This window comes from Rana temporaria, chromosome 1, assembly GCF_905171775.1.
Source record: "Rana temporaria chromosome 1, aRanTem1.1, whole genome shotgun sequence".
Taxonomy (NCBI): domain Eukaryota; kingdom Metazoa; phylum Chordata; class Amphibia; order Anura; family Ranidae; genus Rana; species Rana temporaria.
In genome coordinates, this window is record NC_053489.1 from 391,563,058 (window position 1) to 391,578,349 (window position 15,292).

The 15,292-nt window shown below is 46.2% G+C and overlaps 1 protein-coding gene across 1 annotated transcript; it reads right to left on the minus strand.

Moving 5' to 3' along the window:
- Nucleotides 1–381: 381 nt before the first annotated feature.
- LOC120912592 (RNA-binding protein MEX3D-like) lies at nucleotides 382–13,419 on the minus strand. Its single transcript, XM_040322620.1, has 2 exons — nucleotides 12,587–13,419; nucleotides 382–2,984 (listed from the first exon to the last, which is right to left on the minus strand). Exons 1-2 carry the CDS (start codon nucleotides 13,356–13,358, stop codon nucleotides 1,729–1,731), a joined length of 2,028 nt encoding a protein of 675 aa, XP_040178554.1. The 5' UTR covers nucleotides 13,359–13,419; the 3' UTR covers nucleotides 382–1,728.
- Between the last annotated feature and the right edge of the window lie 1,873 nt (nucleotides 13,420–15,292).

Here is a 15,292-nt window from a genome sequence, read left to right on the forward strand (position 1 = left end):
TTGTGAATATTCTTGCCAGTTTTTTCCAAAGTATTAAAATATCTCTGGATTGGGGAAAAATACTGTGTAAATATAAATGATTCACATCATTAAGCTAGAAATAAAGAAAGCTTCCATTGCTGACCCGTCTTTTTAAAAAGGTGCTTACTACAGGGCTAACATCCTTACATCTTTCAACATATAAAGTTAAGGTGGAACAAGTGTGTGCATATTAGTATTAACAACTAATATGGACCATACTTGCAGGAAAAAAATTAAATAAAAGCGAGGATGACATCCCTTGAGTGCACACAAACACATTAAAATGGGTCACCATCAAAAGTTCAAGTTTCTAATATGGCAAACTCCTTTTAATGTCCCTACTAACGTAAAGTGTTTCTATTTTTTTTTAAATCATAAACATGTCATTTACCTGCTCTGTGCAAAGGTTTTGCACAGAGCAGCCACAAACATACTCTGGGCCCCCTACCTCACGGCTGCTTCTGTCTCCTACTCTTTGGAAAGTGACACCATAGGAAGCTGCTTTCAAAGTGGGCACTGGTGCAGGCCAATGGCTCCTGCAGCTGCCTCTCAGTCTTATGAGAAGAAAGAGTAGAGAGCTGTTGCTGCTTTTATGCACACCGTTGGTTCGAGATTGGGCTCAGGTAGATGTTTTGGGGGGACCCAGATCACAGAAGGTTTTTTTACCTTAATGCAGGGAATGCATTAAGGCAAAAACACTGTATGCTTTTTTAAAATGGGTCTATTTTTAATACCAGGTATGGGATTTTTACATTCTCTGGTGGAGAACCATCTAGATGCATGTGTTTCAAATGGGAATGATCGATTCTTCACTAGCAAATGTTTGTGAAAGTCACATTCTCTAATTAACAGACCCCAAAGTGTATCACTAGGATTTTGTTTATTTGGACAGAGTAGGGAAGAGTTAGACCTGTTTTATTGCCATGTCCCCATTCTCACTGGTAACCATTTTCACCTAAACATTCACCCAGTGTTGTGGGGTCCAGCCCAAAAATGTAGGCTTTCCCCTCAGTCTAAAGTGGGCACATGTTCCAAGGACAACTGCCCAATAGGGAATTCCCTTCACTTTGGATATGTCCACCTCACTTCCTGTTGCATTTAAGGGACATTTCACACAGGCAGGAAAAAATAAAAAAACTATCATATCCAAAACACAATAGTGCTATATTATCTAAAAGATTTTTGTAATACTGATTAAAAGATACAACAAAAGGTCTTGTGTTTGGGTCTCCTCTGCTGATCAGCCGTTTTAAGAATCTGAATTACGCTGAACCTGCATCTAATGAACATTTAGGAACTGCAATGGGAATAGTTCAACATTTGAACAGCGAGAAGTTTTTTTCCTAATTTGTCTATTTTTTCTCCAAATTTAAATTTACTAAATCTAAAAAAGTGCAGCTCTACTGTATCTTTATTCTGTATATACTGAACACTGGGAAAAAAAAAAAAAGGCCATCAACAAGGATTCCCACATATTGGCTAATACGAATGATGTTTAAGTAGTGACTGAATGTTCTGTAAAACATAGCTTTATTTTTCTGGGGTGGGAAACCAGTTACCACCATGACAATACTCTTAATCATTTTTAAGGTAATGTCTAGCATCCACCTATTGAGTTAAAATCAAATGATAAAAATATGGAACCCATAAAGTGTTGCAGATTTTAATGCATGCCAAATGGGCTGTTGTCACTGGATAAGCATGCAATTAGGAAAATATGCGGATTGCTTGGGTGGCAGGGGCATGGCAGGCAGGACACTCTGGTAACTGTCGCTCACAGATTCGGATGGCACATTCCATGCAGAAGAGATTGTGCCCACAGGGAACCAAGGCTGCTATTACTTCACTCTCAAAGCAAACAACGCAGTCTCGTGCACTCTTGCGCTGGCCATCTGAGCTGTTTGATTCAGTGGGAGAGCCAGATGCCACTGAAGAACTGCCAGGAAGAGAAGATGATGATGAATAGCCAGCACTGTTTGAGAAGGACGACAAGGATTCTTTGCTTGGCAGCCATGAAATACTACCAACTGGATCACTATGTATCCGACGAGCAAGAGGATGTTCCAGTCCAATGCCATGATCAGGTAAAGAAGGGGAGAGCAGCGGTGTAGAACTTCCGCTAAACACACTATTTCTCCTTTGAGTGTGGCAACCACTGAAAGTTTGAAGATGTCCATTGGATGTTTCAAAGGATGACCAAACAGCTGTAGGTGTATTTGAATCTAGTGCAAGATATTCCAACCCAAACTCGCAATCCTCTATGCCCACAGTATGTTGACTACCAAGGGGTTTTCCACCTAGTGCAATGCTTCTACCTACAACAGACCTGCAAGGGCTTGCTGGACTTTGTTCTCTGCAAGATGACCCATAGTAGGGGCTCTCAACAGACGAGCCAAGACTTTCAGTGCGTGATTGGCAAGTAATTTGCTGCTTGGACCATATGTTGCCTGCACCTCCAACAAGCATATCCATGCAAACATCAGTTCCATTAGAGTGAAAATCACTGTCTGGATGATTATCTACTATGGAGCCAGTCCGCATAGTAATGTGGGCTTCAATTTCTTCTCGAGCACGGTCTACATTCTCTGGCATTCCTGTAACCTCAAAAATGGGTTCCTTGTCTCGACTGGGTGTTACAATGTAAGTATGAGTGTTCTGTTGAATTCTCTTGATTGTAGCACCTTTAGGTCCTACAACAAGGCCGACAACACGATAGGGTACACGGACCTGAATAGTAGTTTGACCTGGTAAATTTGGAGGCCCCTGTGCAGCTCCAGCAATTCCATTAATCTTATTTCTGGTGGCCCTTATGATTGAAAAATGTTCTGCTGCTGCCAGGATCTCCCTTTTTGCCATTTCAACATCTTCTTTACGACCAGTCACAATAAAGATGGGTTCCTCTCCTCGTACAGGGGTCTTGATATAAGTATTTGTTTTGGCTCTCAGGGCTTTAATTTTGCATCCTGTAAAAAAAATTGAGAGTACATCAGATACCATTTAGAGACACAAATGAAGACAATATTGTCACAGCTTTATCATATTTGAAAATAAATATCAAAGTGAAGAGCTGTTCATAGAGATGAAATTCTCTAGGTGAAGTTCACTACAACTACCGTATAGTAACATAACAAAATATAAAACACAATGACCGATTAGTTCTGCTAAATATTTGACAAATAACAAGAACCAAAAATTATCCATTCTTGTACTGGTTCTAAGCAGAGTACCATTTGATAACCAGACCCATATTACAGAGACCAGACAGAGCTTGCTGTCTAAATCCATTTTTTTCTTCTCATTTAGATTAAGACCCCTTTCACATTGAGGAGTTTTCAGGCGGTACATCGCTAAAAATAGCGCCTAAAAAACTCCTGCCCAGCCTTCTCAATGTGAAAGCCAGAGGGCTTTCACACTGAGGCAATGCGCTGGCAGGAGAGAAAAAAAATCTCCTGCAAGCAGCATCTTGAGCGGTATGTATACCGCTCCTTCACATTTAAAACAATGGGAAACCGCCCGCAGTGTGCCTCTGCAGAGGCGCATTGCGGGTGGTATTAACTCTTTATCGGCCGCTAGCGGGGGTTAATACTGCACCGATAGCGGCCGAATGCCTCGGCAATTCCGACGGTAATAACGCAGCCCCAGTGTGAAAGGGGCCTTACTCATGGTTCAGTGTGCCCATCTGGTGCTTTCCCTTCTTTGGATTTCAGTCCACCACAGGTGTCTCCTTCGTATCCTCTTCATTTAACATGATCAGCTGCCCCTCCTTGCTCTCTTACAACAATCAGTTCTTTTTCTGACTTCTATCTCCTTCCCCAATACATTACTATAGTTTGTATTTTCATTTCCGATATGCAATGAGCCTACCCCGCTGTCTGTTTACCTCTGCCAATGTTCCCTGGTCAGCTGGCACTTCTCTCCAACCCCAGCCACGAGCAGCTTTCACCCTACCTTTTGGGCCCCTGATCCCCAACCTGCCCCCATTTTATTACCTTTCGCGCCTTACCCATCATAGTCATTCTGACTTAACTTTTTTATTCCCTCATGGTCAAAAACTGGCTACTGCACTTCCTCAAACCCCATAATCACCTTAAAGTGGGAGTAAACTCCCATCTCTGACTTGTACCTATAGGCAGGCTTAATTTACAGTACCTTTAGGTAAACCTATAATATCTCCAAAACATGCAGTTTAGGAGACATTTACTGTATATGGAGCCGATATCACTGGCGCATACACTCTGATAGAAAAGCCTGGGCGGCCGTTCCTTCAGAATCCTGTGCCCTAAACTGCAGCTCCCCTGTGTGGGAGTGAGGTCATTGCGGCTCCAGCCAGTCAGTCACACAGCCAGGGTGTGCTGACCCAGAAGGAAGACCGGGTGAAGATGGAAGCAGTCTCCAGTGGTGACAGCGCATCGTTGGAATGCTTAATTTTTAGGCAAGTTTCACAAAATGTGCCATTACCTTCCAGGTAAAAAAAAAAAAAAAACACCCAGTGGTTTACTACCACTTTAAGCCTTGTACACAGGCCAAAAATCTTTGACTTTAGGCCCATGTGTACAGCTGTCAGTCCTGCAGAAGCCAGTCTCACGAGGAGTCCCCCCATCAAAAAACAAAAGCACAGCAGGAGAGATTGCTGCACCAACATTGATTGTGTTAGTACAGCATTCCGTTTTTGTCATTCAGCATGCTGGGTTGAACTTTAAAGAAAAAAAAAAAAACATCTAGTATGTACCCAGCTTTACTCTGTTGGCACAATCTTTACAGCCAACACACTGTATGATGGGGCAGTAAGGCATATTCCAAAAGGTAAAAATGCCATCCAGCCTATATTAAAATCAGTTTGAGAAACACTTGTACACACTATATACATATACTAGCTGAATACCCGGCTTTGCCCGGTCTTCCTATCTTAACCGTTTGGGGAGGAAAATCATAGTAATATAAATATACCCATCTTTTATATAAGGGTGTAGGTAAGGGTTAATTTAACTGTCATATATTTTTATTTGGCATATAAGTAATATGTGTACCAGGTATCCAGGCGTACAGAAGTTATGTGGGAACATACATTTCCCATTGATTTGCATGGGACTTTAAACAAAAACCCCGACCCTCACAAATGGGGGTAGTTAAGGGATAAATTAACTATCCTATAGTTTAAATGGACATATAACATGTGACCAAGTGTTATCGAAATATCTACAGCCGTTTGGAAGTTATGAAGTAACATGTATTTCCCATAGAGTTGAATGGGACTTTAAAGGAAAACCCCGACCACGGCAAATGGGGGTGGGTAAGGGTTAAACCACCTATCCTATGTTTGTTGCTGACATATAAGTAACATGTGTGCCAAGTTTCATGTTAATATCTTTAGCCGTTTGGACGTGATGCTGGAACATACATACATACACACGTACGTTGAGATTTTATATAGATATAGATATCAAATACACAGTACTATGCAGAAGTCAGGCTCTTTAGGCAGATCCCCCCCCCCCCCCCCGCATCCACGTCATCCTCTTTGGTTCCCAGCCTGGCTGTTGATTGGCAAGGCTGGACGGATTGATAGCAGCGGGGCCGAGTGATAGTCGGCAGCTATGCCCACCGCTGTATCACGGGAACGCGCTCACAAAAGCTTTCCACCATGCGAGCTCGCTCTCATGAAGGTGGAAATCTTTTGCGAGGAGGAGCCGAGACAGCCGCCGAGGGACCCCAGAAGACAGGGTTAGGATACACTCTGTGCAAAACGAGCTGCACAGTGGAAGCAAGTATAACATGTTTGCTATTTTTAAAAAAAATAAAAAAAGTTTGCCTTTAGTGACCCTTTAAATAAAAAGAATTTGTAAATACATGCAATAATCTGAATGTCCATAGAAACTAACCTAGCAATAGACAGTTTTCCAGTTAAAGTTTTTCTGCATATAGCACAGTACTTGATCAACTTGTTAGCTGCATGCAAACAAATCCATGGCCACTAAAGCAATTGGACTTTGTTCAACCACTTAAAGCAGAGTTTCACCCGTTTTTTAGTTTATCAAAAGTCAGCAGCTACAAAAAGCAGAGCTGCCGACTTTTAATAAACCGACACTTGCCTGCCCCACGGTCCAGCGATGATGCCGCCTCCCAGCTGCTCGCTCCTCTCCCCCTCCTCTGCGCCGTCATAGTAACCGTGGGCACCCGGCCGTGACAGCTTATGGTTTCATAGCCGGGCGAGCACTGCTCATGCACGAGCCGCGCTGCACTCTCCTATTGGCCAGCCTATCTTCTGGGACCAGAGTTGTGTCCCAGAAGATCGCTGGCAGGGAGGGGCCACCTAGGGGGAGAGGAGTCACCTACGCAGCCGAAGAAAGGAAGCTGGACAGGAAGTCCCACTAAAAAGAGGGTACACACTCCCCTTACCCAAAAAAGGGCATGCCCAATGTGGCATGTCAGGGGGCAAGGAGTGCTTAAAGCGGAAGTTCCACTTTTGGGTAGAACTCCGCTTTAAGGTATGCCCTATAGCAGTTTTACTGCTACAGGGTGGCACCTGTGTGCTGGATCATGTATACACATGATCTGACACTTCCAAGTAGGGAGCGCACATGTGCACGCAGCACACTTTTGCTGCGATTGCATGGAACCCAAACTCCGCTGGCACACGCCAATCATTAAGCAGAGAGACAAAACTGATCTGCCTATGTAAACCAGGCTGATCGCTGTTCTGACAGGAGGCAAGGGATGGACTTTGTGTCCCTGCAAAGCAGGGCATAAATGCCATCTTTTACTCTAGTAAAACAGTGGCTAGGCACAGTTAACGATGATCACCCGTGTTATTCCCTTCCCAGCCAGTGTCAATTATGCAGCGACAGGGCATATTTTTTAGCACTGATCACTGTATTCGTGTCAGGTGTTAGAATGTCTACCGCAATATCACAGTCCCTCCAAGTCACCGATCACCACCATTACTAGTAAAAAAAAAAAAAAAAAAAAAACACACACGCTATAACTTTTGCGCAAACTAGGGTTGTCCCGATACCACTTTTTTGAGACCGGAGGGGGGCAAGGCAAACCAGGGAGGGGGCAGTCAGCTGTGAGGCTTTGGGGGGGAGTTACAAGCACCAATCACCGCTGTATAAACTTAACTAAAGCAGCTGAAAAGGGGGCAGATCAGTGCTTGTAACTCCCCTGCCGCACCGATCACCCTGACTGCCCAACAACTACCCGGGGAAATGCTTGGCATCGGTACCGATACTAGTATCGGGACATCCCTAGCGCAAACTAATCAAGCACTTTTTGGGATTTATTTTACCAAAAATATGTAGCAGAATACATATTGGCCTAAAATTTATGATGAAATTAGATTTTTTTCATTGGATAGATTTTTATAGCAGAAGGTAAAAAAAGAAATAAAAAAAAGAAAAGTAATTTTTTGTTTATAGAACAAAAACGCTGAGGTGATCAAATACTACTAAAAGAAAGCTATTTGCGGGGTAAAGAGGCAATTGTCAGTTAAAGTAACAGTGCCATATCACAAAATGATAGACCACCACAAAGTGGCACATAAGGCCAGTTTCATACTGAGGCGCTGGCCGCATTGACAGTAAAGCGCCACTAGTTTTAGTTGCGCTTTTCAGCCACTAGTGGGCCACCTTTAGCCCCCTCTAGGGTCCGAAAGGATTAAAAGCAACGAGAGGGAGAGCTGCGATATAATAATGTATATAGAGGCTTACTTTTAAAATACAGCAATTTTGATATTTGTCAGGGTGAGTGCCCCATCATTGGTGTCCTGGGATGGGGGGGGAGAACTAGTGCCCCATCATTTGTGTTTCTGGGGGGGGGATATAGTACCCCACCATTGGTGTTCCTGAGGGGGGGGTGAGAATAGTGCCCCATCATTGGTGTTCCTGGGGGAGGAATATAGTACCCCACCATTGGTGTTCCTGAGGGGGGGTGAGAATAGTGCCCCATCATTGGTGTTCCTGGGGAGGAATAGTGCCCCATCATTGGTGTTCCTGAGGGGGGATAGTGCCCAATCATTGGTGTTCCTGAGGGGGCGGAATAGCGCCCAATCATTGGTGTTTAGATTGTAACATGACAAAACTTGGAAAACTTCAAGGGGTATGAATACTTTTTCAAGGCACTGTAAGCTGTTGACTTTCTATCAGAAGTGGTTCAGGCAGTAGTAAAGCCACCCGATCACTTCTACACTGCTGAGAACATACATGCTCAATCAGCTTAAACACTGCAGAGGTGATGAAAAAACAAAAACGGAACTAAACCCTCTATCCTTTACAGCAAGGAGACTGACATCTTGGCCACCGTTTAAGCTGCAGTTGCCATGGTGCTGCACGTGTGACCAGCTATGACTCCTGCCATTGGATGGCTTGACAATTAAGGGCCAACACAGGAACGCTGGCAACCAACATTTAAAATTCATTGCATGACACAGTTTTGGGAAATAAAGAAATGGAACTTCCGCTTATCGGATTTCTCCCCCCCCCCCCCCCCCCTCCGAAGTCACACTTGGCACATTGGAGGGGGGGGGGGGGCATATACCTGTCAAATCTAGGCATTTGCTTCCACTTAGACATTGCTCGATGCACTTTCTGCCAACAGGGCAAGTGAGGAGCTTCTTAAATGGACTGTTCAATAAAAGCACATAACTATACTATAGTAGTTGTCCCCCATGCTAAATCAATCGTTTTAGGGCTGGTTGACCCCCACAAAAACGCACTCCAGATCCGTCCCGGATGAGCTTCTGCATGTGCATTTTTGTCACATTCCAGTGCGATTCTGGATGCATGCTAGATGCCTTTTTATTTTCCCATTTACATTTTTTCACTGTATTGTGTCCGGTGTGTTTTACTGTGGTACAGAGCAGGAAAAATGCAGCATGTTCTCCCTTTTTTTATGAGTTTAGTTCTGCTTTAAGTTATGGGTGGAAGGGAAAAAATAGATATTGCCCAGAATTAGGTTTTAATGCAGAACTAAAGACACAAAGGCCCCTTTCACACAGGTGGACCATTCAGGTCCGCCTGTCAGTTTTTTAGGTAGACCTGAACGGGCGCTCTGTGCACCTCTATGGAGCCACGAATGTCAGCAGGGAACATGCCCGCTGACATCCGACCCGCCAAAGTGTGATGGAGGAAAACCCTACTTTTCCATCCGTCTGGCGGATCGGATGACGACGAACTCTACGGTCCGTCGTCATCCAATCCCCCATAAGGGAGAGCGGCGCTCTGACAGGTCGGTTCCTGCACAGTGTGCAGAGACAGAACCTGTCACATGCCTGCTCAGTGGGGATCCCCGCTGAGCCCGGACACGGATCCACCCCGTGTAAACGAACCCAAACACTTCTCAGTTCCAACAATCAGGTGCCTAGGAGGTCCTCGCCCCTCTTGAATTGGCTGCTGCAGGATGTTGCTTCTGTGCATGTATGGGAGACAATTGCAAACAGGCAGGAAACTACTTTGTTGCAGAAGAGGCATTGCATATCTCTTCGGCAATAAAAGAGCTGTCTGCTCTCAATGTTGCTTGCTTGACACAGGTGCCAAACACAGAACACCTTATATCCCTCTTGGTTAATATGAGGTGTTCTTGAATTGAATGATGTGGAGAGGCAAGGGTCACTAGATTTATTAATTCAGGCTGTCCATAGATGGATTGTTTTTCTTTTGATCAATCAGCCAGCCGATCAAGAAATTAAATGTATTCTGACAGTGGGACCCTTCGGCGGCTGGAAAATACACTGATCAGCTCTGCAGCGGATTGGCTGCATTTTCTGATCACACAAATAATTTTAGTTTTTTTACTTTAATGCAGAAAATTTGTTAAAAGGGGTGGTAAAGGTTCTTGTTTTTTCACCTTAGCCGAGCCTGTTCACCTGCTCTGCGTGTCCCCCGCACTCCACAGAGTCTGAGTTGATTGGATAGCAGCGCAGCCATTGGCTCCCACTGCTGTCAATCAAATCCAATTACGTGGCCGTCGGGACCGAGTCATGGACGCCAACTACCACACGGGAGCGCTCCTGCAAGCTAACCCCCTCAGGAGAGCTTGCCAGAGGGGTTAGCTATTGTGGGGAGGAGCAGAGAGTCGCCGAGGGACCCCAAAACAGCAGGATCGCGGCAACTCTGTGCAAAACAACCCGACATGTTATTTAACCACTTCCATACAGGGCACTTATACACCTTCCCGCCCAGACCAATTTTTAGCTTTTTAGCACTGTTGCACTTTGAATGACAATTGCGCGGTCATGGTACACTGTACCCAAACTAATTTTTTTTCCATTTTGTTCCCACAAATAGAGGTTTCTTTTGGTGGCATTTGATCACCTCTGGGATTTTTATTTTCTGCAAAAAAAAAAAAAGACTGAAAATGTAGAAAAAAAAAAGTTTTTTTGTTTGTTATAAAACATTGTAAATAAGTTCTCCTTTATTGATGGGCACTGATGGTACTGCACTGACGGGCACTGATAAGGTGGCATTGATGGGCACCAATAGGCGGCACGGGTGGGCACCGATAGGCAGCACTTATGTGTTGTACTAATGGATGCCAAACAATGCCTGCCAATCAGTGATGCCCATTGTGGGCACTGATTGGCATCTTTTTTTGAGATTGTCATCCCTGGTGGTCCAGTGTGGGCATCCTCAGGGGGGCTGCGCTAATAATTGATCAGCGCAAACCCCCCCCTGTCAGAGGAGCAGCTGATCGGCTCTCCTCTACTCACGTCTGACAGACGCGAGTGAGGAAAAGCCGATTACTGTCTTTTCCTGCTTACATTGTGATCAGCCGTGATTCGACACGGCTGATCACGTGGTAAAGAGTCTTCGTCTGAGACTCTTTACCTAGATCGATGTTGCAGGGTGTCAGACTGTTGCAGTTAGGTATATCCACCAGTGGGGAAACATTTTTGTATACACCTATGATGTCACATGGGGACTGTGCCAGCTGTCTCTTGTTGGGATATTTAAACCACATACTCACTTGCGTGGAGTAGATTCACCTTGACAATTACATTGCCATTATTGGCTTCTCATTTAATTATTTGCACTATTTTTCAGAAGTTATTGCATCAATATTTTTTTTGGCACATGTAGGGCGTCATTGCCTACTGATTGTGGATATATTTTTGTCCACCTATAATACACACAGGTCACCTAATTATAGTTAGTACATCCACTTTATTGTGGATAAGGTATAACACTGTACAGTTTCACGTCACATTAGATCCACAGGACCAGTGGGGTCTTCTATTGGCGCTACACTGTATTTTTCATGTCAGACTGACACCCGGCAACAACGATCGCCGCGATGCGCGCCCCCGGGGGCTCAATATCCTGAGGATGTCATATGACAATTTACATATGTCAATCTGCAATTTACAACCCCTTCAAGGGATAAGTTCAAAAACACATTTTTTTAATGTAAAAAAAAAAAAAAAATGCATTCGTTGCTGTTGCCATGCAGGACTCCTGCAGACTTGTCATTGTATATGTCTTGTATAGGCAGGTACACACTGACAGGGAGAGACAATGGGCTACCAGAGCACTGAGAACTCTAAGTGGACAGCCGCAAAGGCTGTCAGTACTTGTAGTTTCCCATTTACAGAACTCTAAAAGAACTCTAAATGAATGACGCGACCAGATGGTTGAAGCCTGTGTTTTTTTTTTATACCGTGACCGAGAGTGGGAGGAGAACATTCCTGGCTTGCTGTCACTAGAGGTGGCAGAGCAGGACCATGTCATTTTACACATTTCACCCAAAAATTTGGGTTAACTCGACTAACATGTTCCCAAAGGTGAATTTTTTTTTTTTTTTTTTTTAAAGAGGTCCAACCCTCCGTAAAAACACCATCGTCAAATACTGCAGCTGCTAATATATGGACACTTACCTGTCCAGGGAGCCCGAGATGTCAGCACCCCAGCCATTCCCGGCATCTGAGAAGCGAGCCATGGAACGGTTCCCAGAGAGGAGAGCTGCTGACTGTCAATCAGCAGCTCTCCTGCCCTGCTCATTGGAGTGCTGAGCTGTGGAGGGGAGGAGAGCGGCTATCTCAGTGGCTCGCTGAGAGGCTGACACGGCCATCAGTCCAGGAACCTGGCGGATCCAGACTTCCAGAGTCAGGACTCCTGTAACGTCAGCAGAGTATGGATTTCAGTCTGCTCGCTGCTGAAAATGAGTCACAGGAGTGCAAAACATATTGCAATCCTGTTACCCCTAGGAGAAGCCCAGCCAAAAGAGCCCAGGCTGGACTTCTCCTTTAAGGTAAACTCTTCCGCCTCTACGGCCACGTTAAGGGACCCCCTGTGTTCCGTTATGCAGCCACTTAACACAGGACCTGGAAGAGAGCAGTGATCACTGTAGTAATGGCAACTACTACAGAGATTTCCAACTCCAAGTAAGATACTTGCACTGGTCCAAGGTGGACTGACATAACTATGCTTCAAATCCATACATAGGGTACAGTTGTGAACGTGCAATCAGAGAGGACCCCACAAGCACCAATCAATGGGCATGGTTAGAATTCCACCATACTAGCTGACATTGACAAGAGCACAAAGATAACAAAGTGTAAAGTACACATACTGACCCTGCCTGCCCACAATCTCAGCCACATGTTCGGAGCTGGGTACCGGGACCCCCTCGGTCATGTTGACGCCTCTTCTGCGGACTTCATGGACCAGCAAGTGATCGGCTCCGAAGAGATCCTCCCCAGGTTCTGGGCTAGAAGAGCCTGAGCCAGGCAGCTCCATGGCAGCCTCCTCTCCATCCTGGAGTCCCAGGGAAGAGATTGGGTCCAGCATGAGAGGAAACTCATCATCTGCAGGCTCTGGGGGGAAGAGGTGGACACAGGAGGGGGTCATCCCTGGAGGTAGAAAGGCAGCTTCCCGCGCACTGTGGTCATAGGGCTGAGCCTGTGCTGGGTAGAGGCTGGCCTGGACACTGAGCAGAGGTCTGAGAAGAGGATCCGTTGGGAACCTCGGTTTGAAGGTGTATGTGCTGGTCAGATCTCCAGGCTCTGCTTGTTGATGCTCGGTGTCTTCCTCCTCTGGAGCATCCCTGTGCTCGGCGCCTACTGGATCCACCTCTACCGGCCGGACACACGTCAGGAGATCCCGGGGGCCCATCGGACACTGCTCTGGATGCTGGAGAGCCACAGGGCCCAGGCTCCGCGGAGACTCCTGGACATCGCCGGAGTCAGGTTCAAATTGGGACACATAAAGTACAGTTGACGTCAGCGTCTCGTGATCCAAGTGTTCTCTGTGTGGCCCCCGGGGGCCCGACTCTCCTTTGATGTCTCCCTCATGTGGCCCCCGGGGGCCCTCTCCACCCGGCTCCTCCTCCCCCCGGAGCTCCTGCATGCTTCCACTGCCACCTCTGCTCGTTCCCGAGTCGTGCGCGCTCCCGCCCGGCACCCCTTTTGTTTGCTGCATGCCGTGTGCGCTCATGCCGTAAGGTGACGCCCACAACAAACGCGCGCGCAAACTCCTCCCACCCCCAGGCGACCGCTAGCCGGGTGGGCGTGAAAGAGTCTCTCTCCGCGAGGCTATTGGATGAAAGGGGCTGGCAAGACCCTGTCAGTCAAACTGACTTTCTAACCGGGAATTATTTGGAGGGGTGGGAGGTCGACCCCGCCCACTCTGCGCAAGGCCGCGCCTTTCTTCGATCACGTGAGGCGAGGGAGCCAGGCGAGGATGGGAGGAAAGGCGCGCCCAGCAAAGCCGGCCGGCAAGTGACGTCACCTCAGCCAACATTAGTGGAGAGAACAAGGGATGGATGGGTTCTGCCAACAGGGCAAGTGAGGAGCTTCTTAAACGGACCGTTCAGTGAAAGCACATAACTATACTATAGTAGTTGTCCCCCATACTAAATCAATGATTTTAGGGCTGGTTCCCACCACAAAAACGCACTCCAGATCCGTTCCGGAGGCATTTCTGCATGTCCGTTTCTGGATGCATTTTAGATGCTTTTTTTTCCTTTAAAATCCTGTTTTTTTTGTTTACTGTACTGAAGTCCGGTGTGTTTTTGATACTTTTTACTGTGTTGCAGTGCAGAAAAAAATGCAGCTTGTTCTATTTTTTTTATTTTTTGTGGCACTGGAACTGACAGTCACCGCACTGATGTGAACTACTGTATGCCATTAAGAACCATGGGCCAGATTCACAAAAGAGATACGACGGCGTATCTCCTGAAACGCCGTCGTATCTCTGTGATCCGCCCGTCGTAACTATGCGGCTGATTCATAGAATCAGTTACGCATAGCTAGCCCTAAGATCCGACAGGTGTAATTGAATTACACTGTCGGATCTTAACCTCTTGACCACTGGGCACTTAAACCCCCTTCCTAACCAGACCAATTTTCAGCTTTCGGTGCTCTCACAATTTGAATGACAATAACTCAGTCATACAACATTGTACCCATTTGAAATTTGTGTCCTTTTTTTCACACAAATAGAGCTTTCTTTTGGTGGTATTTGATCACCTCTGCGGTTTTTATTTTTTGCGCTATAAAAGAAAAACGACAGAAAATTCTGTAAAAAAAAAACAAAAAAACTTGTTTCTGTCATATTCGCAGGTTATTTCTCACACACAGCATATGCTTACCACAAATTACACCCCAAAACACATTCTGCTATTCCTCCCGAGTATGGCCATACCCCATGTGTGCGACTTTTACACGGCGTGGCCACATAGAGAGGCCCAACATGCAGGGAGCGCCATCAGGCGTTCTGGAACACCCAGACCAATTCTTACAATTACATAGAACCCCAAAACATTATATATGCAGAGTATTGGGGTATTGCGGGGTATTGCGGAGTATTGGGGTATTGCGGAGTATTGGGGTATTGCGGGGTATTGGGGTATTGCGGGGTATTGGGGTATTGCGGGGTATTGGAGTATTGCGGGGTATTGGAGTATTGCGGGGTATTGGAGTATTGCAGGGTATTGGGCATGGGGGGTATTGCCAGAGCATGGGGTATTTGCAGAGTATTGCGCAGGGATAGCTGAGCTGGGATGGATCTGTGACTGCAGTTGTCCAGTCACAGCAGTGCTGACACCCCGCGTTCCCCCCCCTCTCCTCTCGCACTGTACCGAACGGTACAGAGAGGGGAGGGAGGAACCGGCGTCATCACATGACGCCGGTTTGTTGACAAGTGATCGCTCCGTCATTTGACGGAGCGATCACGTGGTAAACGGCCGCTATCAGCGGCAATTTACCGTGATCCGTGATGCGCCGGGTCTTCTAGACCCGGCGAGCACGGACACTTCCGCGAGCGCGCCCCAGGGGACGCGC

Coding starts and splice junctions, on each gene's coding strand:
- LOC120912592 (XM_040322620.1), bottom strand. CDS start 13,358: ATGCAGGAGCTCCGGGGGGAGGAGGAGCCGGGTGGAGAGGGCCCCCGG. Junction 2,985..12,586: donor TGAGATTGTGGGCAGGCAGG/GTCAGTATGTGT, acceptor TTTTTTTTACAG/GATGCAAAATTAAAGCCCTG.